The 25,184-nt window shown below is 43.1% G+C and overlaps 1 protein-coding gene across 6 annotated transcripts in view; it reads left to right on the top strand.

Moving 5' to 3' along the window:
• The window catches only part of HOOK3 (hook microtubule tethering protein 3), a 101,264-nt gene that overhangs the window by 19,185 nt on the left and 56,895 nt on the right, over nt 1-25,184 (top strand). For 5 of the 6 annotated variants that reach the window (XM_025276504.3, XM_044927385.2, XM_044927412.2 and 2 more), the window contains exons 3-9: nt 3,504-3,576; nt 6,528-6,578; nt 8,114-8,246; nt 11,669-11,736; nt 18,373-18,435; nt 19,937-20,020; nt 24,619-24,782. In XM_025276504.3, the coding sequence (XP_025132289.1) occupies nt 3,504-3,576; nt 6,528-6,578; nt 8,114-8,246; nt 11,669-11,736; nt 18,373-18,435; nt 19,937-20,020; nt 24,619-24,782 (636 nt within the window). Of the gene's footprint in view, nt 1-3,503; nt 3,577-6,115; nt 6,181-6,527; nt 6,579-8,113; nt 8,247-11,668; nt 11,737-18,372; nt 18,436-19,936; nt 20,021-24,618; nt 24,783-25,184 lie in introns of all 6 variants that reach the window. The other variant, XM_044927497.2, reaches the window with a different exon arrangement.

Genomic DNA, 25,184 nt, shown 5'->3' with positions numbered 1-25,184 from the left:
CTACTCATCTGTTGTCAGAAAAACGGCAGTACCATCAGCTGTGCCGCTTAACTAGTGAACGTGGGGCGATCACTCGCCTCCTGAGTCTGACGCTCCGCAGTGTCACGCGGGGACGCTGATAACCTTCCTGGCAGGGTCACCGTGAACGCGGGGTGCCGGGCTCCGTGGCGCGGACGCTCCCGGCGCTGAGTACAGGGTAGTAACAGCTGCCTGGGCTGTCCTTCCTTCTCTGCTCAGGCGCCGTTTTGGGGTTCTGATGCGGTGGTCCTTTTAGGAAGAAACAAACTGTATCATAGTGCTTGGCTTGAAATGTTTTATTCAGATTTTTCTAAGTTCTTCGATTTGTGTTACTCTAAATTTGTAAATGAAGTATTTCCTAGTTTTGGAGTTCTCAGAGTGTATAGTTTCTTAAACATTGTAAAGCGTTCTTTTTTATAAGTTAAGGGGTTTCCTGTTGAGATGGAAGTCTCTCTTAGCTGTGTGACCCTGAATCGCAACTCAACCAGTAAGTCTCCTGTGCCTTTGGCTTTGGGTGAGCATCCCCCACTTAGCACCAGATTCACAAGTTGCCCTGCTCTGAGTCCTTCTTATTTGGAAAGACTGTTCCTTGGCTGGCAGTGATAATGATTTTTAGATTATGGTTTTTTCAATGATTTAAGTATTAGAAATATGGGATTTTTTATTTTCTGAATTATTTTCATGATAATGCTTTAATATTTTAATAGAATTCACTTACATTGTTGTTTTTTCTTTGCATAATCTATTGTTGCAAGAGGTTTTAAGCCAAGAGGCCTCTTTTTGGGGGGTTGTCTGCCCAGTGTGTGTCCCGCTCCATCCTTCTGGTCACATGACAGTCAGACTGGGGTTGGAAACAGACTCTGGCTTCATCGTTTGCAGTTTCCTGGGAATTTAGAATTGGGATTGGCTGGGGGCTGCTCTTCAAAAACTCTCTCCTTGAACTGGCATGGTGAAGACTTGGAGCATGTGTGGAGACACAGAAAAAGCTGGTCTTCAGAGAGAAAATGTATGGATGGGCAGAAGCAAAGGGGAAAGTCAGGCGAGTACCATCCAGACTCCTAACAGCCTTCCTGTCCTTGGTCTAGTTCTCGAGGAGGCCCCACTGCCTTTTTGCACCGTAACGTACCTCAGCAGTCTTCTGCAAGTTCCTTCTTTTTGCAGTTTTACTCAAATTAGTTTTGACTAAAGAAGCTACAATAAGCTTGGAACAAAAATAGTTGAGTGTGAATATCTACATGCAGAAGAATGAAGTTAGACCCTTTACTTACATTATGCACATGGGCCATAACCTACCAAAAACACACCTACATTTAAAACTAAAGCTGTTGAAAATCATAGAAGAAGACATAGGAGTAAGTCCTCCTGACCTTGAATTAGGCAAAACCTTCTTAGATATAATACAAAAAGCAGACATTGATGAAATTGAACTTTATGAAGATTAAAAACAATTGTGCCGCAAATTGTGCCATCAAGAAGTTGTAAAAAGATAACTCACAGAATGCAAGAAAATATTTACACATCTTATGTCTGATAAGGGGCTTTTATCCTGAATACTGGAAAAAAAAAAAAAAAAAAAACAAAAACTAACAACTCAAAAAAAAAAAACAAACCCAATTGTTAAATTGGAAAGACTCTGAATAGACTTATCCAAAGAGGATATACAGATGGCCAATAAACACATGAAAAGATGCTCCACATTATTAGTTATTACGACAATGCAGATCACAACCACAGTGAAACAGTACTTCACATCCATTCTGACAGACATAGCTAAAAAGAGGGATAGCACCAAATAGCAAGACTGGAAAAAATGGAGCTGATGTGTGCTGCTGGTGAGAATGTAAAGCGGTACAGCTGCTTTGGGAAACAGTTTAGTCATCTTTCACGTGTTAAACAGGGTTGTTAGGGGACCCAGCAATTGCGTTCCTAGGCACATACCCACATGAAGTATGTATATCAGCCGATGAATAGATAAACAAAGTATAGTGTATCCATAAACGGAATATTATTGAGCCTTAAAAAGGAAAGAAGGGATGACACATGCTGCAACATGGATGAACTTTAAAAAACATGCTGAATGAAGGAAAGCAGACACAAAAACCCACACAGTGCATAATTTCATGAAACGTACAAAACGGCAAACTTAGGAAGGTAAAAAGCAGATTAGTAATCCCTAGCGGCCAAAAAGAGAAATAGGAGTGATGGCTAAATGAATAAAGGATTTCTTTGGGGGATGATGGAGAAGTTCTAAAATTAGATTGTGGTAATGTGAATATACTAAAATCCACTTCAAACAGGTGAGTTGTATGGTCTGTGAATTATATCTCAATTAAAAAAATTAAAGAGACAATAAAGTGAATATGTTAACTTTGGTACAGGCTTCAAAAATAATCATAGTAGATTTCTATGGAGATAACTTATTTGTAACTTTTTTCATAAATACATATGCCTAACTAAGTACATCTTTCTTTTTTAATAATAAAATTTTGAAACTCTAGATAGCATGTTATTTCATTTAAAGATAACTTAGAAATTTAGTACTGATTGTGCATGTCAGTTTGAGTGACAGTTTAAATTGAGACTGTTGATTTTGTCTTAACATGTTTTTCTGGTTGCTGTTACATTTTTTGGGTGAATGGAGACAGTTATGTTGTGAATAGATCTTTCAACTCAGCACTTGCCTAGAGCAGGTCAGAGGTGTTCAACCTGTGGTCTTAAACAAATACAATTTAATTTCTTAGAGCATCTGTGTCAAGAACTTCAAGATGAATATCATGCCAGGCTAAAAGCTTTTTTTTTTTTTCTTTCTTTCTAGTATTTATAGACGTTTTGGAGGTTTTCCTAAGAAAAATAAGCATAAGTATATTCAGGTTATATCCTTGTTTCGGTTTGTCCACACCGAATCCAAGTGTTATCTTAGATTTAGGGCTTCTGCAAACAGAAACAGTATCCAGTTTTGTCTGATGCCTACTATTACATAAACAGGTCTCTGTTTATATTCTTTAAGCACATTAAAATTTTAGTAACGTTGTTGGTGACCTTCAAAGTAGTAAGGGATGAAAGGCATTGAAATATTAACCAAATAGCTTATTTTAACCTTCTTCCTAATATATTTCATTGACCTTTTTAAAACAATTGTCATTGACTTTGACTGTTTTTAGATATTAGTGTGGTATCTACTAATTCCAGATTAGTGTATAGTTTTAAAAATATATTTAACTTTATGTTATCACTTTTCACCGTTTAGCTTGTTTTTGATTAAAAAATGTTTTTAATGAGCTGATAATGGTTGATTTTAGAGAAACTTACTGTAATTGCATTCAGTCTCATGTATTGAATTATTTTGTGACTTATATGTGTCAAATACATTTTTACATAACAATTAAGTGATGATGCAAAATGAATTTCAATTGTGTTTGTGTGTGTGTGTGTGTTGTTTTAGCTTGAGAAGTACATGATCTTAACTAGCTTTTTCTTATTTGCAGAGATCCTGCGTATTTTGATGAAAATTGGTTAAACAGAATCAAAACTGAAGTAGGAGATAACTGGAGGCTAAAGGTATTCTATTTTTATGTCTTTTGCTTGGGCCACTGTGACACTTGCTGCCTTTTGGTCTGATGGGCCTGACGTAGCGTTTGGTGAATAACCTAGAACTAAAGATGGGGGCAAGCTGAAACTGCTCACCACAGTGCTGTCTAGTGAAGCACAGTGATCAGGCTCCAGAGCCGGGCTGCCTCCTGTGTCCACAGCCCAGCCCAGCGCTCACGACCCCGGCCAAGTCTTCAGCCCTTCAGAGCCTGAGTTTCCCATTTGTAAAATGAGGGTTGTGACAGGATCCACCCCACGGAAATAAACGAGTTAACGCATGTAATGTACTTAGGACAGTCATGTTAGTTGCTAGTGTTGTTACTAAAGATGAGGAAATATTGATCATTATTAACTGTGTCCACAGCACTCAGAGAATGAATTATTTTTATTTCCATTCTAATAACCTTAGTTTTCAGTACTTCTCAAGCATCTTTGAGCGAAACCCACAGTGAGGAATGCAGTTCACAGTGAAGCCTCCCACCCGCCTAAGTGTCTGTGCATGTGTAGTCAGATAGGTTTCTAACCTTGCTCTATGCAGTAATGTTTTTATTTTATTTTTTAAAAATACAGATCGCAGCCCATCTGTAAATTTTTTTTTTTTTTACCTTTCTGTCTTGAAATGATTATAGACTCGTATAACGGGTTGGGAAAAGAAAAGAACAGAGAACTTCCACGTACCGATCCCCCGGTTTCTATGAAATCTAAGGACTGATGTGGATGTACTGTGCAGTGTATGTGGCCCTGCCTGGCTCTGTCCACGTGCATGTCCCCACATCCGCACATACCACCCACGTCACCCGGGCCCTCGCCACTGCCGCCTCCCTCTCCATCTCTGTAATCTTGTTACACAAAATCATTCTGTGGTCATAACTGGCGGTGTGGAGAACTCTAGAATCATTTATTTTTGACACAGCTTGTTGTTGTTTGTTATTTACTTGCTAAAAGTCGTGTCCGACTCTTTGCAGCCCCATGGACCATAGCCCAACCAGGTTCCTCTGGTCCGTGGGATTCTCCGGGCAAGAATACTGGAGTGGGTTGCTGTGCCCTGCTCCAGGGGATCTTCCTGACCCAGGGATCGAAACTGCATCTCCTGCGTTGGCAGGGGGTTCCTTACCCCTGAGCCAGGGGAAGCCCTTGATACAGCTTAGTAGCAACTCAAATGCAGATGAGTGAGCTTGTGAAATCCCTGAACTTAACGACGGGCCAAGCTTGGTTTGTTTTTATATTTCCATAAAGCACATGTTTGAGGAAAATATTTATTCATTGACTAGACATTGGGTCTGACAGAATCTAATTCCTCTTTTTCACTAAACTCAAGTTAATGGATGCTGTTTAATGACACTGTTTTAATTTCGAAATAGCCTTTCAAGAATAGGCAGTTAAAGAGGTAGCTCTTTAATGTTATGACATAGAAATCAGGCTGCTCATCAGCTCATGTTTGCTACTAAAGGAGCTGCATGCTCCACTCCTGTGTACACGGTTTGTACACAGACACACACACAAACCCACACAGTCGTCAGTGTCAGGAGGGTGGCAGGGCAGTAACCCAGAGAAGGGGGAATGTTTATTGCGTTCTTCATGTTCAGAACTGAAAGGCACCACTCTGATTTGCATTCCTGTTCTCTGTGTCATATCCTGTGTTCTATTTCTTCAGCTGTATTTCTTAAATTTTAAGATGCCATTGATTTTAAGCTACCGTTGATGAATGAATAATAAGATGTGTAGTTTTTCCAGTGGAGAATAAACTACCGTTTTAAACAAATGCATTGATCTTCAAGACTTTTTCTAAGTTAAAATGTTAAGAGATAAATGAACACCATAGAACCAAAGAAAGTATAGATTTCCTATGACTCCAAATTTTCTTAGGGATGCGAACATGTTTTATTTATGAGTTGTTTTTCTTTTTTAAGGATGATGTTTTCAGTTTATTGTCTTCCCTTAAAACTAAGCATGGCTTCGATGACCCTGAGCCCCACTGCTGTGGAATCTTTTCTTTGATGGCTCCCACTGCTCCTGCCCTCGGTCCTAGAATGTCTTCCACTAGGAGCATCCAGCAGGGGCAGCCAGGTGGATGATCAAAGGAATCCTGCCGTGTGTGCATCCGGACACAGATCCAGCTGTACGAGTTGGGTCCAAAACACAAGGGGGGAAATGCACGTCTGCAGGAAATAGTGCGGGTGACTGGGCCTGTGGTTTCACCCAGGCGGCAAAAGCAGGAGCCTGCGCCCGGAGTTGAGTGGCTGTTGTCCCTCAGCCTGTCTTGTTACTGAGACGCTCCTTATAGCACTGTTGTCTTGCAATGCTGAGCATTGTACAAACATTTAAAGATACAGTCTTTTTTTAACCTAATGGCTCCTAAATATTTCCTTGGTCTCAGCTAAATGAACACACTGTTTTTCTGACCATGGAGGAGCTTAGAGACATTCTTTCATAGGTGACAACCTGTTTTCATAGGTTGCTTTGTGAAGATAATTTTGACTATAATTTTTGCTTAATTCTCTAACTTTAGAACTTAACCTCTGTATAAGATGTAACTGCTTTTCTGGGGAAAACGGCACTGAACTCAAGTCTTCAGTAAGGATGCCACATTTTTTTTCTTTCCCTGCAGAAAATCTACATACCTTGATCCTACTGTTAAGTCTTCTGCAATTACCTTCTGATTCTGTCAATGTGGTCAGAACATTGAAAATTTAATTTAATAATTGGAAGCTTAATTAATTTGCTTTATAAATCTCTTAGATCAAATAAACCAGAGTCCTTTTTTATGATGGTGATTCAAATGTACTGTTGAATTTTATTTTTTATGTTTACTTTATGATTAACAAGAATGATTGGTTGATTCAGAAATTTTTTAGCTTAAAGTGTGTTTTCATTTGTGGTTGGCTTTTACCCAGTTGTTTTTTTTTTCTCTCTTTAAACAGATAAGCAACTTAAAGAAAATTTTGAAAGGAATCCTGGATTACAATCATGAGGTAAGGACATTTTTTTCATTTTCCTTGGAAGTATTACTATAGGATAGTTTAATTTTACAGTACTTGAAAATAATTTCAAGTAAAGGAAAAATTAACTCAGAATTAATAATCAGCTTTATTTTCCATTGTATAGTCTCTATGATGTTGGTTCAAGAAACCAGCTAGTAAGTGAATTTTAGATAAATAGTCTTTTTCACTATAATATGGATAGTTTGTGAGGGGTTACTCATTTATGTAAGCTTTCCTTTCTGCTATCGGTTAACTCTCTCCTATCTTTCCTTACTCATGAAGGTGCAAAAGTACTGACAAGTTCCTTCCCTGCTTCCGTCTTGTTCCTTGGCAGACTCCCATCCTAAGATAGCTCAGTCTATCCAGTGAGCCTGTATCAGGATGGTCAGGACATCGATGGGGAAAGAATCAGGCAGTGGAACTAGTTTGTCTTTAGATTTCGTGATCACAGATAGCAAATGAACACACCACAGCCTAGAAACACCTGTTATTTCCTTACTGTTTTTCTCCACAAACTGACTTGCATTTAAGCCTACGTCTGTGCTTAGGTTATCTGTCCTCATCATCTCAGCACGTGACCCCACCATCCACCCTCCTGTTCCAAGTCCAAGCCCTGCAAAGCATCCTACGGTCCTCCTCCTTCATATGCCCTCAGCAAGGCCTGTTGGTTAATTCTCCAGAATGCCGTTTTCTCCGTCTCCGCTGCCAGCGCCCTACACCAGGCCGTCATCAGCTTGCTCGGGTCGCTGGTGTAGCCCAGCCGGCGGCCCTGGCCTCACTCTTGCCCCTCTGCCATCTGTTCTCCGCTCTCAAGCCAGGCTACTTTTTTTTTTTTTTTTTTTTAATGGAAATTCAGTTCCGTCACTCTCATCCCCCACATCGTCCTCCTTGGTCTCCCTGTTGTGTTGAAAATGAAATCCTCACTTCTCACCAGGAGCCGCCGGATGCCACGCGACCCCCTCTCCTCCTCTTTGACAGCTCTGTGCTCACCTCCCATACTGCAGCCACATTGGTCTTGCTTTCGTGCTTTTAGGGTCTTCTTCACTGTACCATCATCAGACAGAAACCTACCCAGTTGTCCTCAGATACTTCATTTAGGGCCAGTCTCCCTACTCTTTCCTGATATGGGCATCTTGCTATTAGCATTTTGGAGTCACATGGAGGGAAAGTGACCAGGGGAATCGTGCTGCTGCGGGCGTGAAGCTACCTTCAGTTTTTGCTCTTTTCCCCGGGTTTCAGAGCCTCTTGGGCTCTACTTCTCTAGAGAGTACACAGCCAGTCCTCCGGGGGAGGTGGGGGGCTCAGTAGCGTCCACATCACATAAAAGATTAGAGACTAAGTTGCCGTGACTCAGGAGGGTTATAACTTATGTGTGGGAGGTAGAAAGAACTAGGAATTGGGAGTGAGGTCGACCAGACAGCTCTGCTCTGAGCAGGGAGTTTGCGGTGCTGACGACTCCTCTCCTGTCAGATTTTAGTTGGCCATGTAGATGTCACTGCAGCTCTCAAGTGTTTCTCTCTGGCCAGATTCTAGGGCAGCAGATCAATGACTTTACCCTTCCTGACGTGAACCTGATTGCTGAGCACTCTGACGCTGCAGAGCTGGGAAGGATGCTTCAGCTCATTTTAGGCTGTGCTGTGAACTGCGAACAGAAGCAAGGTAACATACTTGAAGTTAGCGCGTGCATGTAAAATAACCGAGAAAAGTAGTTCATATCATAACGTGTATACAGATTGCATGTTCAAACAAGAACATCTTAAGGCCACTCATGAAGAATGCCCTTTTCTACGATTTTTGCCAGTAAAATTTTTGTTTTCAAGCTTAAAAAGAGTTTTACAGGTTAGAACAAATTTGATTGCGATGATGTCCTTCCCCTTTCTGCAAGGCTACCTAATTCTTTGAGTAGATTATTTTTAACGACACCAAGTCTGATGAAATTTACTGTTAATTGGACAAGGTCCAGCCAAATTAATTACTGATTAATAGTAATTAATACCTATGATCAGTTCAGCTATGGGAACTTAAAATTTGATATTTTAGATGGCAAGATATGTAATTTACCTAAAATTAGATATTTTAGATTGAAGGATTTATTTCATAGACACTTAACTGAATATACACATCACGCTCGGGTTTGGGACAGTGTCAGGCAGTCGACCTAGTACCTGCCCTCGGAGAACTTTAAGATGAGTGGGACGGGCATTTCTAAGTAGGTGCTTTGATTTTAAAAGGCAGATGGAAATTATTTAGCATAGTTTGTTAAATTCAGATAAGAATTTCTTACATGTTTATTCTGTTAGGAGAGTTCTCAGCTCTTGGAAGTGTGTAGCCATTAAGAGTGGCTGGTTACAGGGTCCAAATAGGAAAAGATGAGAATGTTACCTATATCTGTAGTCCTATGGGAAAGCAATCATAACATTCATTGAACTTCTCACACAGATCGCATGCTCTGTGTAACACCTAGATTGAGTTTTTCCCTGAAAATTACGTGAGCAGTGAACACTCTGAACAGGATTCTAACACCCCCCCCGTCCAGAGGGCGTTCTCCGTCCTCCTCCAGGAGCGCAGCTGAGAGCTCGCGTCAGATGCCGTGAATCTCTGGGTTGCTGGGTGTCCCTGTCCCGGGCACGCGGGACGCACGGTGTGAGGCTGGCCAGGGGCTCTGCCGTCTACCTCCCGTCCCGGGATTTGGTGCTCGGCCTGCTTCCTCATGGCCCAAGTGAGGGTGTGACACCTGATTGTCGTGAGGAGTCAGCGAACCCGTGTGTGTGTGTGCTCTGTAATTCATAAAGCGTGGCAGAAACACGTGCTTTCTGTTCAGAGGATGTTTTTCAGTTTCTAGAGTGAAGAGCAACTGCTCAGAGCGTTGGCTCAGCATCCATTTATCTCGGCTACCTGACTTCTCAAACCAGGGCAGATACACAGTGGTGGATTTGAAAAAGCAAAGATTAGTAGTAAAAACACACTAATAATAATACTTAACTGAATGTCTCCCTTCTGCCTGGTAACCCAGCAAAGAACACTTTGTAGACTGGGAAACTGAGACTCATATAAGTATTATTCGCCCCAGATCTCTTGCTCGTGAGAGGCCAGTGAGGACAAAACCCTGTGTCTCTTCCACATGAGAGCTTGGTACTCTTTGTGCTAAACTGTGCTGTAAGTTCTGGACCTAGACGCTCGCTTTTCAGGATAAGCTCTCTGATACAGCCCACCTCATCCTCCACTGCTCCTGAGTCTGCGCCCAGCAATCATACATGCTTGGATTTTTAACTTTTAAGATTTAAATTACTTTTTTCCACTTTTCAAAAAGCGTGCACTAACCTGGTTCTCACGTCATTTTATGTCATCCAGCATTTTACGGTGTTCGCGGGGAAGGGCCTTGACGTGGCAACACCGCTTCTTAACTAACGCTTCCCCTCTCACACCTGACTAACCCCCCCGCCCGCCCACACGTCCCGGGGCTCTCGCCCGTTCCCCCACCCCCCGCCCCCCGCCCCCCGCCCCCTGCCCCCTGCCCCCTGCCCCCTGCCCCCTGCCCCCTGACCAGGCCCCGCCCCCGCACCACAGTCTCAGCCTTTCGTTCTGCTCCCAGCCGTGCCAGCGGCCCCGTAGCCAGGAAATTCCGTGCCTTGTTCCCAACACTCGAGCCTCGCAACAAACCAATCTACCAAAACCTTGAGCTCAGACTAAAGGAATTTCTTTCTTAACCGGAGAGAGTGACTCGGTTATGACGTCCACGATTCCTACCTCTGACAGCGCCTGTGGTTTACGCATGTAACGTGTTGTGTGTGTCTGAGTGCATCGCCACACATTTGCTGGAGTACAAGTATCCTTAGGGCAGTACTTCCTTAAAAACGTGTTTTGTTTAACTAGAAGCTTCGGCATTAACAACTAGAATGTCATGATTTAATAATGCGGTTGCATTTTTTTTTTTTTTTAAACAAGTTACCTGTCAAGCAAAGGATTATAGTTTGGCATTAAAGATCCAGGAGTCTCTTGCCAAAAGATCACTATAACAATTGCACAGTCGGACTCCGTTTATCTCATATTAGAATGCTGAGACAGTTTTTTTGGTGTTTTTATGGATATAAAGTGGAGAGGAGCAGATTAAGGCTAAAATTTCCTGATGACTTTAATTTCTGAAACATTTCTTATTAAAATATATTTACTATATTTGTTGAAATCCACCTGGTTTTTTATGCCTCATCCTCACTTTTTCATCTATTATTGGATCTGAAATAAAATGACTTCCAGGGCTTTTTTATAAGGCAAGAAAAATTTTTTTTTTCCAACTGTGTCACTACTAACAACTCAGGGATTCTTCTCTTTTTTGGCAGAGGTGAGGACAAGATTGATGAAATTAGTGCTTTCACTTTTTAAAGATGTGGGTCATGACTTTAAAGCTCAGGGTTTGATATCAGTCTCTATCTTAAAACCATCTTAATTCTTTGTTCTAAGCAGCTCTCAGATTCCCTAATTTTTTTTTAAATTGTAGAAAATATTAAGGTAAAGATTACCATTGGTTAGATAGCATCACTGACTCAATGGATACGCTTCTGAGCAAATTCCAGGGAATAGTGAAGGGACGGAATCCTGGCATGCTGCAGTCCATAGGGTAGCAAAGAGCTGGACATGGCTTAGCAACTGAACAACAACAAGAAATTATACAATTCAATACTTTGATGTCACATAAGGATAAAACATAGACATCAAAGTTTTATAACATGTAACAGAACAATGTGAAAGATGTTTAAATTTTAGGAACAGAATACAGAGTCCTTTCCTTCTTGGCCTTAGGCTTTACTGTTTCATTGCTTTACAATCCTGAAATCCTCCATTCCTGGGACTTTGAGCTGCAGCCTCAACTTTATGGGGAAGGGGAGAGTCAATTTCAGGAAAGAAACATGCTGATTTTCAGCTTTCACTTTACCTCCAACACATGTATTTAACCACATACGAGAAATTCCAAGGAAGAATCAAAACACGGGAAGCTTCTTACCAGAACTGATGAAGTCTTAGCCTTTACTCCCTCGATTGTCTGTCACTTGAACACTGACATTCCAGGTTGTTCTTGCTTTCAGAGTACATCCAAGCCATCATGGTGATGGAGGAGTCTGTGCAGCATGTCGTCATGACAGCCATCCAGGAGGTACGTGGACCTTTGTGCTTACAGTTCGTGAGGAATTAAAGCAGCAAACCTGAGTTTGTCTGAGTTAGAAATTTTAAAGACATTCTCCTACTTAGTTTCCGAGAATCTTTTCTTTATACTTATGCTCTGGCTTATCTCATTTTTATTTTAAATGGTAAACATTCCTCTTGCAGGTGTAGATATTCGGCAACTATACTTAATTTTTTTTAATACACTGATGAATTAGGAATAGTGGACTGATTCTTAAAACCATTTTAAGTAGTATCTGTCTTAACCTGCAGACTGCCTCACACCTAAGTATGGGTCTCTTGTTTGGAAGAAAATCGGTCTTCAACTCCTGCCAGACTCAAAGAAATTTCTAGATGAATATTTTATTTGCAACTGTAGGAGAGGAAAAATACTTTTTTCCTCTACCCTTCCAAGTTGTCTGCTGGGGCCTCTAAAAAACAACAAAAACATTAACAACAGAAAGCATACAACCGTATTTAATGTAAGTCTTACACAACACAAGAAGCTTTGTGAAGAAATGAAGGCTGAAGAAGTGTTTCAGCCTGCGTGGATTTGATGAAGAGTGGAGAGTCTTGTGGGAAAATGTGACAGGGAGGAAAAAGGGCAGCAAAGGGTCCTGGTGTCCAGGTTCCTCTTGCATCCCTGTGACCTTGGAGGCGTGGATACGTCTCTCCTCTGACGTTGGGAGTGTACCTCTCCCGAGAGGGGCTTAAGACCTGCTTCCGAGGAAGGTCAGGAAATCTTTCCTGTCCCCATTCTTTCTCAATTCCTTCAGCTTGAAATAGTCAACAGGTCAGGGTGCATATTTTGGGGCAGCATGTTCTTAACTCCATCAGATGTTAAACATAGAACTGTAGTATTGAAAACGAAAGATAGATTAATAACTGGTGGATCTTAGGAGGGGAGAATTTTTTTAATCATAAAAGCAATGGGAGAAACCTTTAAAGGAACTGCAGAATGTAAGTAAGTAACAGGAAAAAATACAGCAGACAAACATGAGAAATGCTGAATGCAAATTAAGTATCTTCTGTTCGATCCTACCGACTGACTGGATGCAGAGGCCCCGCCCACCCTCAGATGACGTCATTTGCTGGAATGACTTGTAGAGCTCAGTGATGATGGCTCCCTACAGTGGAGGTCTGGGGGGTCCTTAACTCAGCCTCTGTCGTCCCCTCCCTGTGGAATCAAGGGGTGTTACCTCTGGCACATTAATGTGTGACGGTACGCGGAGTGCTGCTGCCAACCAGGGAAGTTCACCTGTGCTTTCGTGTCCAGAGTTCTGGTGGGGCTTCGTTTCATAAGTATGAATGATTGGATCATTGGCCACAAGGTTGAACAAAATTTCCAGCGCCCCCCCCATCACCTTGCTCCCCAGAAGTCAGGCTGATACCCAGTGGCTCAAAGCCCCAACCCTCCCTCTAATACATGGGGACAGAGTTCAGCCAGAGTGTTCTTTATTACACAGGACCTTACTACAAAGCAAAGCTTTTAACAGAGGATCGGTTTGGCAGTCTAGCACTGATCGGGGTAGGAGGGTAAGACTCAGGGTTGTGAGTGTTCAGATAACACAGCAACGGTCAGTGAGATGTGAGTCTGAATTGCCCTTAAGTGGTCTCGGGTTGGCTCTGTCGGCATCAGGAGCCCAGCTCTGTGCCGCTTGTTGTCTGCCATCCCTAACACGTGATTCCAGCCCTGTGGTCTGCCCTGGCGGCGTGTGCACCAGTCCTCACGTCACATCCTGGCCGGCAGGTGGGCCCGAAGGAAGGTTCTCCACTTCCTTTTAGAAAACGTCTAGGAATTCTCACGCTTGTTATCCAGCTGTTTCTCGCATTGGCACTCGGGGAATCTGGAGGATGTGTTCTTTATTCCAGGTGGTCACAGACCCAGCCAGAACGTGAGGGTCCTGTTACTAAGCAAAAACAGGAAGAGATAATAAGGGGGCCGCTAACTGTCCTGCCTTCCTGTGGTTGATCCTGTAATTCCACTGTTGGGAGTTTATCCTGAGGAAGTCCTAAGTGCAAAGGTAGACAGCGATAATAGTAATAGTGAGCGTGTATTCACACTTGCTCTTTGCTGGGACTCAGTAAACACGTCACATCTGTTAATACTCACTCACTCAACAGTCACTGCAGCTGCGATTAATGCTGCTGAAGAGTGCGCATAACAATCGTTAGAATGACAGCTTTTATGTTACAGATGTTTTACCACAATTTAAAACCTTTTAAAAAGGTTACATCTCATCCTTTGAAGTATGTACTGGCACTGTCCCCATTTTAGAAGAGAGGAGACAAGAGGCCTCGACAGTGTGAGCAACCAGCTCAGGTTCACGCCAGAAGCAGCGGCAGAGTTGGAACTCGGATGGCACAGAGCCCACGCCGTGAGGCTGTGCTGTGTCGCCTCAGGTCCGTTTATTCAGCCTTACTCTCTAGGACTGAAACCCGGGAAATAACCTAACTGCCCAGCAACAGGGGGATGGACAAACGAAGTATGATTCAACCATACGTTGGCGTTTTATGTAAGCGTTAAAGCATATGCTTTGAAAAGTAATGACGTGGGCCAAGTTTATAACATACTAGGTTTAAAAAGGTAGGATACAGAACACGCAAGCGGTATAATCCCATGTTTGTTAAACAGTAAAAATTAAGATGTGTGAAAACAAACTTTGCACAATGTGAACTGTCTCCACATGGCTGGATGTTCTCTATTCTGCATTCTCAAATCTTTCTGTAATAAAAGGTATCTTTAATTGGGTTGTTCTTTTTCACTGAAATCTGTAACTGACTGATTTTCATTCTGTGAATCTTATCCCAAGGAATTATGTAGAAATTCAGGCCATGATTGGGCACAACTTTATTAGCCTATTTTATATTAACAAAAATGTGAAAATAGTGTATTTCCATTGGCAAGAAGGTGACATTATAGCACCTCCACTCCATGGTTTATTATGTAGCTGATAAAAATTTGTCACCAAAAGTATCTTCCGACAAAGGGAAGACCTTTAAAATGTCAAGTGAACAAAGCAACCTCTGAAAAGGTATGTACAGGTGGATATTCAGGTGATAGGTCTGTTCTGTGCATATTCATCTTGTTCACTTAGCAGATGCCCATTGGGTGTTTAGAATGCAGAGGGACAGTGGCAGCCTGTGGAAAAGGTCTCTTGTCACACAGAGCACGAGTCTAAAGGAAGAGCTGGCCAGACAAGGAGTTCAGACACCTCCAGAGTGTTCAGAGTGAAAATCACTGTTATGGGGAAAAGTCAGTCGGTATGGGGGCAGTGAGGAGGGCTTACTAGAGGACGTGGCATCTCAGCTGAGCCCTGGGGGAGGAGACGAGCTGCAGTCCTGGTGGGGAGGCGGGGGACACAGGAGCTGCAGACCTGGCTAAAGATACAATACCTTTTATAGGAAAATAGGAGAATGCAGAAGAGAAAGCCTCCAGCCATCCGGAGACTGTTAACATTCTGAAAAGTTTGCTTTTGCTCAGCAGACGTGGGAGGTGGCGGGGGCTGGAGGTGAGGCAGGAGAGCCCTAAAATCAGTAGGATGTTGAACGAGGTGGAATTTTGGAAACCAGTGAATAGACTTTCAAGGAGAAAATACTGTGAAGTCTGTATCTAAGAAACTCTAGGCAGTGAGAAGGATGGATTGGAGGAAAACACAGCCAGAAAAAGGAGAGCAGGTGCGACCTTAGTAATTGTCCGCTGAGAAGGGTGGGAGCTGACCTGGTTACAGGGTCGGGTCGAGTGTGGGCAGACTGAGTGCTGTAGAGCTTTGGTCTGTAGGCCTGGTGACTGATCAGGCCTTGGAGGAGGGCCTGAGGGCTGGACAGACCTATGGGGTTGAAGAAGCATTTTTGTAAGATGATAGTACTGTCTTTATTCAGGTGCTGCTGATTGCGATTTCTTTTTTTCTATTGTGGTACAATACACATAGCCATAAACTTGGCCGTTTTCAAGGTGATTCTGTAGCACGTCTCGATATTTGGCTCCTTCTGTGGCTGCACGGTCGTCCACGTGTGGGTGGGCCTCACTGTGTTACGCGTTGTCAGTGGACGCGAGTTGCCGCCACCTTTGGGGTATTGTGAGTAGTGCTGCTGTGAATGTGTATATGGGGTCTTTTTTTTTTTTCTTTTGAACACCTGTTTTTAATTTTTTTGAATATATACCGGGAAACTGAACTGCTGGTGCATGTGGTGACCCTGTGTTTAACTTTGAGGAAGTGCCAGGGTGCTTCCCACAGGTGCTGGCATCGCTGTCCACTCCCCCCAGCAGTGCCCCAGGATTCTGGTTCCCCTCCCCCATTGTCGGCCTCTGTAACTGCCCCTCATCCGAGTGGATGGGAGGTGTTTTCTCATCCTGGCCTATTTGTATATCCCTCCAGGCTAGTGACGTTGAGCATCTTTTCATGTGTTTCCTGGCTGTGTTATAGTATCTTCTTTGGAGAGATGTGAATGGTAGTCAAATACACAATAGTCCTTCAGTTCTTTAAATGCTAATAGGAGGAAACCCCAGGAGAGAGCAAGAGAGAGGTTGAGATCACACAGAGTGGTAGGTGGTCCACGGTCTGAGAAGCTGGGAAGAGACAGGGTTGAGAGTGTTAAGTGGAGGGATCAGCCTGGGGTGGGAGGAACAGCACTGAAGTTTTAACCAGATTGAAGGAGGAAGGGTGGGCATGAATGCTGTCCGTTCTGCAGGAAACTGAGGAATTTCTTACCTGAAGGCAAAGTCTGGTCATAAAGAGTAGGGAGAGTTGGTGAGGTGTGAGAAGCAGGAACGGTTTGGAATAATCTCTAATGGAGTAAAGAGGCTGATGATGGGGAAACAGCTGTACTTTGGAAACGGCAACTTTGAAGGCCTCGCTGACCCTGGAAACCATACGTCATGTTTTGTGGTTTATAAAATACCTTGACTCTCTCAGTACTTAGCGGTCAGGGTTTACAGCCACAAGAGAAAGGTGGTTGGGTTGGTTTTGGATTGAGATTTTCCCTGGGAGAAGGTACTAAGGTAAGAGAATTGATTATATTAGAACCAAATAATAGACCGCGAAGCCTGGGCCGGAAGGCGAAGGTAACTGATTAAACAGATGCTGAACTGTATCAGCCGACGTCCGGAGTGAGGCAGTTGTCAAAGAGAAAACGACAAAAGAGTAAACTCTGGGCCAGCACCACAGTGACGTTCACCGGAGAGTCTGAGCAGAGTGAGGCGGGAAGTGACTGTAAGGGTGACGGGCGGAGAGAAACCCAGAGGGGAGTACGGAAGCGCAGGGCCTGGGAGGGAGGGGCAGGCAGACCCCCTGTCTGTGAGTGACCTGGAGAAGGCGGTGTTGGCCTGGGGTGCCAGGTGTGCTGCCGCACTCGGGCGGGGACTAACTTGTAACAGTGGGGACGGGAAGAAGACCGCAGGAAAACGCTGCACTCCCGTACCCACCCCCTCCGCCGCTGCCCTCAATCAGATCCGGCACAGCCCTTATCACTGAGCTGTCTTTCTTACTTGAGCTGTGTGCGGCCCGTGGCGCAGGTGGCTTCTTACATAGTTCAGAATTACAGAAGTGGTTATTTCCGGATGGTAGAATAATGGATTTATTTTTGTATTTTTTTTCTGAATTTCATCTTCTCTGTGTTGGGTTGTTTTTTTTTTCCCAATTGGAAGAAAACTCTTTTGAACATCTTTTTATTAATATTCTTACCATGAAAGCATAAAAAAATTGAAGCCAGTTTTATACTTCCTGAGATTTTTTTTTTTTCCTAATTATGCTAAGGGACTTTGACTCTTCTCATGACAGGATTAGAGAGCAGTGGTTCTCAAACTTCAGTGTGCGTCCTGGGCCCTAACCCCAGAGTCTCTGATTCAGAAAATCTGAGCCGGGGACCCAAGAATGTGCATTTCTGGCAAGGTCTTAGGATGCTGGTGGTGTTGGTGTGGGGCCCTCACTTGGAGAACCACTGATACAGAGAAGAAGGTGCAGCTGAGCAGAGCAGCTCTGTAAAGAGTGGGATAAAGGCTGAGGTGACAAGATCTCTCAGTAAGATGTCCCCACCTTTCTAATCGTCCCTCTCTTTTGTCCTTTTTACAGAATATAAGATGGAAAACAGGAGAAAATGGGGACGTGTTTTGTGTGCCCCCAACATTTGTCACAGTCAGAATTTTATCCTTTCTCCCCACACCCTCACACACCGCCTGGATCTTCTCTGAGCAGCACAAGGGTGGGAGAGGCTGAGAGGTAGATTTGTGTTTGCACGCGTGTCATCTCAGCATGAGCAGTTCATTTGGGCTGACACTGATCTGAGCCACATTTATTCTTCAGAAATAGTTACCTAGCAATGCTTTTTTTTGGTACTGAAAAGTCAATGTTTTAAAATATTTAGCCACATTTTCGTGGTGAGGATAGGTAACACTTGATTCTCAGGACTGGCCCCGCCCTGAAGTTGCACACGTATGATTTTAGGTGAAGGCTAATCCCGCTGCAAAACAATTTTCGATGCATAAGAAAATGTTCCTTTTACACTTGTGTTTTTCATTGTAATTTTTACAATTCTCCGGCAGCCAGGCATTCACGTTTGTTGTTGTAAGTGTATTATGTCAAATGTCATTTTTGTCTCCTGGTTGTAATCATTTAAATCTTGATTTCAGCTGATGAGTAAAGAGTCCCCTGTGTCTGCTGGGAATGATGCCTATGTTGACCTTGATCGCCAGGTACCTGGTTTTGCATTGTTTCTATATGTGCAGAGGTTGAAGGGTAAACTTTAGATGTTAATGAAAAGGATGTTTCAGCTCATGAAATATATTGGTGTAATTCTTTATTTTTTACCTAAAATGCAAGAATTACAGTCACTTTTTTTTAAAGCCACTTTACTAATGGATGGTAAACATTTGTAATAAAATTTGTAATTTGTAACTAACGTAATTTATTTAATAAATTAGCTTCTTTAATTTACTATAGTTTGTGTTTTCTAGTCATGGTTTTTCTTTTTCTGTTAGTGATAGCTTTCTGTATGCCACATTTAAGAAAACAGATGCAGTCCTGGAACATGGCATGCATTAGTCCTACGATTTATTTAGAACACAAAAGATATTTTGCCTTTTATTTCATGTTACTCTTCAATGGAAAAAGTTTCTTTTTCCTTTCATCTTTCTGAAGATGTGAACAGTCTGTCAGGAGATAACTTAAATGCACTAAGGAGCTACTATATTTTTCTAAGGAACTCTGCAATATATTCTTACGGTTTTTAACAGAAAAGTTGATTTGTAATTTTAATTACTGCTTTTTAATGAAAGGTTGTTGCATTGTCAGTCGCTGTATTCTGCTCTGGGACCTCTGTTCCACGGCGTGAATAGAAACCTTCGTGTTGTCTCCTCTCATTTCTTCCCCATGGTTTCTAAATGTTTTGTAGGAAAATCTTTGGGTATGCTATAATTTTAGCCCAAATTGTAATTTGTCTTTTCCTTACTCTGTGGCATCTGAGTTTAAACTTGTTACCTTGAATGCACTTTTTGTTTTTGTATCCATTACGTGGAGATTTGATCACATGAAATGAAAAGCCAATATAATTTATTTTCATCAATTTTTTTCTTCTAAAAAGTCAGTTAACTTTAATGTTTTCATACATTGCTAACTTAGAGTTTATCATAATAATGGGACTGTTTGGTTTGTGCTGAGAATCAGGGTAATAAAAACCTTTCATTTTGAAACTGATAAAATTAACAGAGGTTTAATATGATTGAACATTTGTGTTGAAATACACTAGCTATTTATTTTAACAGCTGAACCCCTGTTCTAGCTTGTATAGATTTTACCAAAGTAAAATTTCTCAGTTATTACAGAATCAAAACATTACCAAGAACTAGGTAGCCCAGATAAGAAAAGATGTACAAGAGAACCAAATTCAAAGTTCAGAAAAGACAAAGCTTAGGACTAAAAGATATTCACAGTTAGAAGTGGCTACTTAACAACAGAAGTTTGGTCTAAATTATTTCCAAACAATGTGAAGTTTATTTATAAATTTCCAGATTTGTTCATTGAACATTTATCACGCATCAAAAAAAAAAAGAAATGTCTTGTTTTGACTCATGCAAAAGGGTTCTTGATTTCTGCTGTCCCCAGAAAGAGAAGGGAGTTCTGTGCTCTACATGTGTGGTTATTAGCTGTTGCCGTGTCATATCCCAGTGCTGACTGTAGCTCTTTGTCTCTGCCCAGCTGAAGAAAACTTCAGAAGAACTACATGAAGCTTTGTCGGCCAAGGAGGAAATTGCTCAAAGGTGCCATGAGTTGGATCTGCAGGTAAGAGGGCTGTTCCCAGACCACCTGTCTGAAACGCACTCTGTGGGTCCCACCATACGCAGTGGGTCCCTCTTGCAGTTCAGTTTGACTATAACACAGCCTAATTAGAGAAGAAAAATCCTGGGAAAAGAGTGCAGACCTAGCAAAGATCCGAGTTTTCCTTCCTTCTCACAACTCCATTAAATTCACGATAAATGAATTAAAATGGGATAAGCCCACAAAACGAGAAAGAGGCGGGAGACCAGCGCTCAGGAGACTGGGGGAGATTTTTAAAAGTCCTGACTTTTGTAGTGTTTGCCAGTCTCCACGGTATACACACTCCCAGTGACCAGTACCAGTTGCTAATGGTTTAACAGTCGGCTCACCTGTCTCCTGAGTATTTAACAAGCAGCTCGGTTACAGCCTGAATAGCACACCACACTCGTTATCCACTTCTGAGGCCAGAGACAGTTGGGAAAGGTGCTGAATGGCCTAAGAGGAGTAATGCAGTGACCAAGAACTCTTATAAAAGGGGATGGGGACTTCTCTGGTGTTCCAGTAGGTAAGAATCTGCCTGCCAACCCAGGGGATGTGGGTTCAATCCCTGGCCCCGGAAATGCTGCGGGGCAGCTAAGCCTGTGCCCCGCAACTTCTGAGTCCGCACTGTAGGGCCTGAGGGCCGTAGTTACTGAGCCTGGGCGCCTGCAGCCCATGTTCTACACTAAGAGAAGCCACCAAATAAGACGGCCGTGCACCCCAACTGGAGAGTGGCATCCACTTGCTGCAACTAGTATGCCCAAGCGCAACGACAGAGACCCAGTGCCACCAAAAATAAAGATAAAAATAGAATTGTCAAAATAAAAATCCAGTAGAATAGTTAAAAATGAAGTTGAAGAAATCTTTCATAGATAAAAAGAGAATAAGAAATAAAATGTATTTGTCTTGGATTTACAACAAAACCAGAGGGGAGGAGAGAGTGGACCAGGTCCAGATGGTGCATGATTGGCTGCATATTGATACTTACTAAAGCTGGGTAGTAGGTACTCGGTTCGTGATGTTTTCTGCTAGAAGCATTTTTCTTTGAAGGCGTTAATAGTTGGTTGTTGCTTTGGATGCAGGTAGAATTGTGATGAGAGCAGACTTGTTCAGTTGTATAGTAAATAATACCTAGTCATAATGTAAGTGCCCCTGGAGAAGGGCATGGCAGCCCACTCCAGGATTCTTGCCTGGGAAATCCCATGGACAGAGGAGCCTGGCGGGCTACAGTCCATGGGGTCGCAAAGAGCTGGACACAACTGAGCGACTGAGCATGCACACAATGTGAGTGCTGTTACTTGCTTTTCAGATTTTAAAATGTAGCTATGCATAAATTATTCATGATACTAAGATTGGTTGTTTTTACCAGCAGAATATAAGTATTATCCTTGGTAGTATAACATTCAGTCGTGCTCTGGGATTGGCCCTCTGTCTCATGAGTGACGTGGTGGCACAGGCCGTCTCATTGCTCGGTGTGTTGTCTGTGGTGCTTTTGTGCTACAGAGTCGGGGCTGAGGACCCACGGCGAGACCCGTGGCTCTGAAGGGCTGAGCTGTTCACAACTTGTCCTCTGGCCTGCAGAATTCCATGAACCATATATAGTCCATGGGGTCACAAAGAGTCAGACACGACTGAGTTACTTTCACTTACATGAACTGGTTGACGATGTATGGCAGAAACCAACACAACATTGTAAAGCAATTATCCTCCAGTTAAAATGAATACATAAATTAAAAGAAATTAGGAACAAAGAAATGAGTTTTTAAGATTTAAAGCCTTAAATATTTATTTTAAAAAGAATACAAGAGCAGAAATAGACCCACGGTACAGAATTGAGCTGTTGCTCTATTCTGAGAAAACACTCGTGCGTTTATGGAAATCTGACAAGATAGACAGCTGGCATTTCAGATGCATTCGTTTATTCAACAGACATTGAGCACCCACTCCAGACCTTCCCCTGCTCTGTGGCTGCTGTGGATACAGTGAAGTTGAGGGGCAACACAGAACTGGATAAAACATCCTTCCCCCCAGGTGCTTATGTGCGCATGAAGAAGACAGACAATAAACAGGATAAGAATACAGTCTGTTGTGTGCTGATAAGGGTTCTAGAGAGAGGGAGACTCGGGGGAGCAGGGTGGGAGGAATTTGTTCTGATGGGTCGTCAGCAAAGCCTGCCAGCGGAGGCAGCAAGTTTGTAAGAGATCCTAAGAACGCGGAGGAGCTGGCCTCCCAGTCTTCCTCGGAGGAGCATCCAGATCAGCGCACCTGAGTGGAGCTGGAGAGAGGAACCGTCCACAGAGGCCAGACAGGCCTTGGGAAAGGCTCGGTAAAGGGGAAGTCTTTGCAGGCTTGCGAGCAGAGTCATCCTGTGATCCAAGTTTTATTTTCGTGGGTTTTAATGGCTCCTTGGTGGAGACTAGACCGAGGGTGAGGGCCAACTCATGAAGACTGATTCAGACGCCTTTGGAACAATCAGGTGAAAACTTAGGTTGGCTTAAATCAGAATTGAGGGGTGGTAAGAAGTAGCGGAAATCTGTTTGAAGGCAGAGCCGCTGATGTTTGCTGAAAGAGTGGATGTGGATGTGAGGATGAGCTGTGATGGATCCTGACTGAGCAAGTGGAAGGACAGAGTTAGCACTGCTGAGATGGGGAGACGGCGGGCAGGCTGGCCGGGGTGCAGGTGAGAGTCCCACCTGCACAGGTTGAAGTCAGATGCCTAGTGGACATGATGCCCAGTTTGGGATCCCAGGCTGGAAATAGAAACATGCGAGCTCTCAGTGAATAAGTGGTGTTTACAGCCCAGCTACTGAAAGACATCCATGTATTTAGGAAGGAAAAGCCGTGGGTGCCCCAAGGCAGGGCCATGGAGAGGACCAGGAGAGGGAGGTGTTCTGGGAGCCGCAGGAAGCAGAGCTCCACTGGTCCTGGGGGTGGTGGGGCAGGAGCCCTGCTGGAACAGGTTCAAGAGGAAATAGGGGCGGAGATGGAGAATTGGAAGTGGAGGTGGCTTCTGCTTTTCCAGGTTCTTGAGATGTAGTTGGCCTAAGGTAAACTGCCCACTTTTGAAGTGTACAATTCTGATGCCTGTTGGCATCACCACAGTCAGGGTAACGGGTTCTCTGTCGTCTTCTTCCAGTCCCGGCGCTGCTTCCTGTCTCTGTGGATTCGCTTGTGTCTTTTAGAATCACATGTAAAAGAAGTCACACACACTGTACTCTCTTTCTGCCTGGCTTCTTTTTTTTTTTTGAGATTCATTCATGTTGTTGGTATCGATAGTTAATTCTTTTGTTGTCAAACAGTTTTCTGTTGAATGGATGTGCTGTTATTTAGCTATTCACCTGTTGATAAATATTTGTTTTTCTATGTTTGTGTTAGTCACTCAGTCATGTCTGACTCTTTGCGACCCCATGGACTGTAGCTCGATAGGCTCCTCTGTCCATGGGATTTTCCAGACAAGAAAACTGGAGGGGGTGGCCATTCCATTCTCCAGGGGATCTTCCCGACCCAGGGACTGAACCTGGGTCTCCTGCATTACAGGCAGATTCTTTACCATCTGAGCCGCCAGGGAAGCTATTACGAACGAAGCTGCTATAAACATTCTGCATCTCCTTGTGAACATATGTTTTGTTTCTCTGTGGTAAATAAATACCTAAGAGTAAACTGTCTGCATCATGTGGTGGTTCCATGATTAATTTTTTAGGAAAATGCAAACCAGGTATTCACAGCGTTCAGAACAGTACACATTCTCACCAGGTGTGTTAAATCCCACTTGTGTGCATCTTCGCCAGCATTTGGTACAGCCAGTCTCTCTAATGTTCGGCTTCCTGGTGGGAGTGAGTGTGTGGATATAACATTATGGTCTGAATTTGCTTTTCCTTAGTGCGTAATCGTGAGTGTCTTTTTTGTGTACTTAGTTGCCATTGGGTGTGTATCTGCTTTCTCACCCAGTCTTGCCCTACTCTTTGCGGCCACATGTACGTAGCACAGCAGGTCTTCTGTCCATGGAATTTTCCCGGGAGGAATGCTGGAGTGGATTGCCATTTCCTACTCCAGGGGATCTTCCTGACCCAGGTATCGAACCTGCATCTCTTACATCTCCTTCATTGGCAGGTGGATTCTTTACCACTGAGCCACCTGTGAAGCCTTTTACATGTTTTCTTTGGTGAATTATCTTTTCAAATAGGAAATTTTAAAAATGAATTATTGCTTACTTTTACCTACTGGTCTGTCTATACAATATTCCTGAATAATATAAATGTTTTAAGTGGAGATTACTTGTACTTCTTTAAAAACAGGCTTTAATTCATAATGGCTTCCCTGGCGGCTCAGATGGTAAAGAATCTGCCTGCAGTGTAGGTTGGGAAGATCCCCTGGAGTAGGGAATGGCCACCCCCTCCAGTATTCTTGCCTAGAGAATTCCATGAGCAGAGGATCCTGGTAGGCTACAGTCTGCGGAGTCACAAAGAGTTGGACACAACCGAGCAACTAACACACACACAATTCGTAATGGTAATTTACAAGTGATTAATGCAGATTCCAGCGTAATTGGAGAAAACAACCCCTGTCTTTCTACATTCTAACAGGTCGCAGCACTGCAGGAGGAGAAAAGCAGTCTGCTGGTTGAGAATCAGGTATTAATGGAAAGACTTAATCAGTCAGATTCTATAGAAGATCCTAACAGTCCAGCAGGAAGGAGGCATCTGCAGCTCCAGACTCAGTTAGAGCAGCTCCAGGAAGAAACATTCAGGTAAAGGACCCCTCACTCAGCTCTGATCCTTTAAAATCTGGTAATGTCTTTTGCAGTTAAGAATATAGTGTTAGGGCTTCCGGGTAACTGCAGACCAAGGTGGCTCTGTGATTAGCCACTTCCCAAAAGTCTTCCCACACACCGTGAAATGAGCACACATCTAGGAAAGTTCTCGCCCTCAACCTGACTTGCAGACAGAACGCCCCAGTTGAACCGTGACTGTGGATGAAGGGAAGGAGCAGATCCCACCCCCACCCTACCAGGTGCTTGGAGACAACTAAAGTCAGACTGAGAAAAACATCAGGAAGAACTAGCAAAGGGGCCTGAGGGTGAGTAGGAATGGTCACTGGAAAGATTAAGTTCACTCAAAATTGGAAATCAAATTTAAAACAAAAAAAGGAA

This window comes from Bubalus bubalis, chromosome 1 (genome assembly GCF_019923935.1).
Source record: "Bubalus bubalis isolate 160015118507 breed Murrah chromosome 1, NDDB_SH_1, whole genome shotgun sequence".
Taxonomy (NCBI): domain Eukaryota; kingdom Metazoa; phylum Chordata; class Mammalia; order Artiodactyla; family Bovidae; genus Bubalus; species Bubalus bubalis.
The sequence above is the reverse complement of the archived record's forward strand: the minus strand, read 5'-3'. Positions and strand labels throughout refer to the sequence as shown.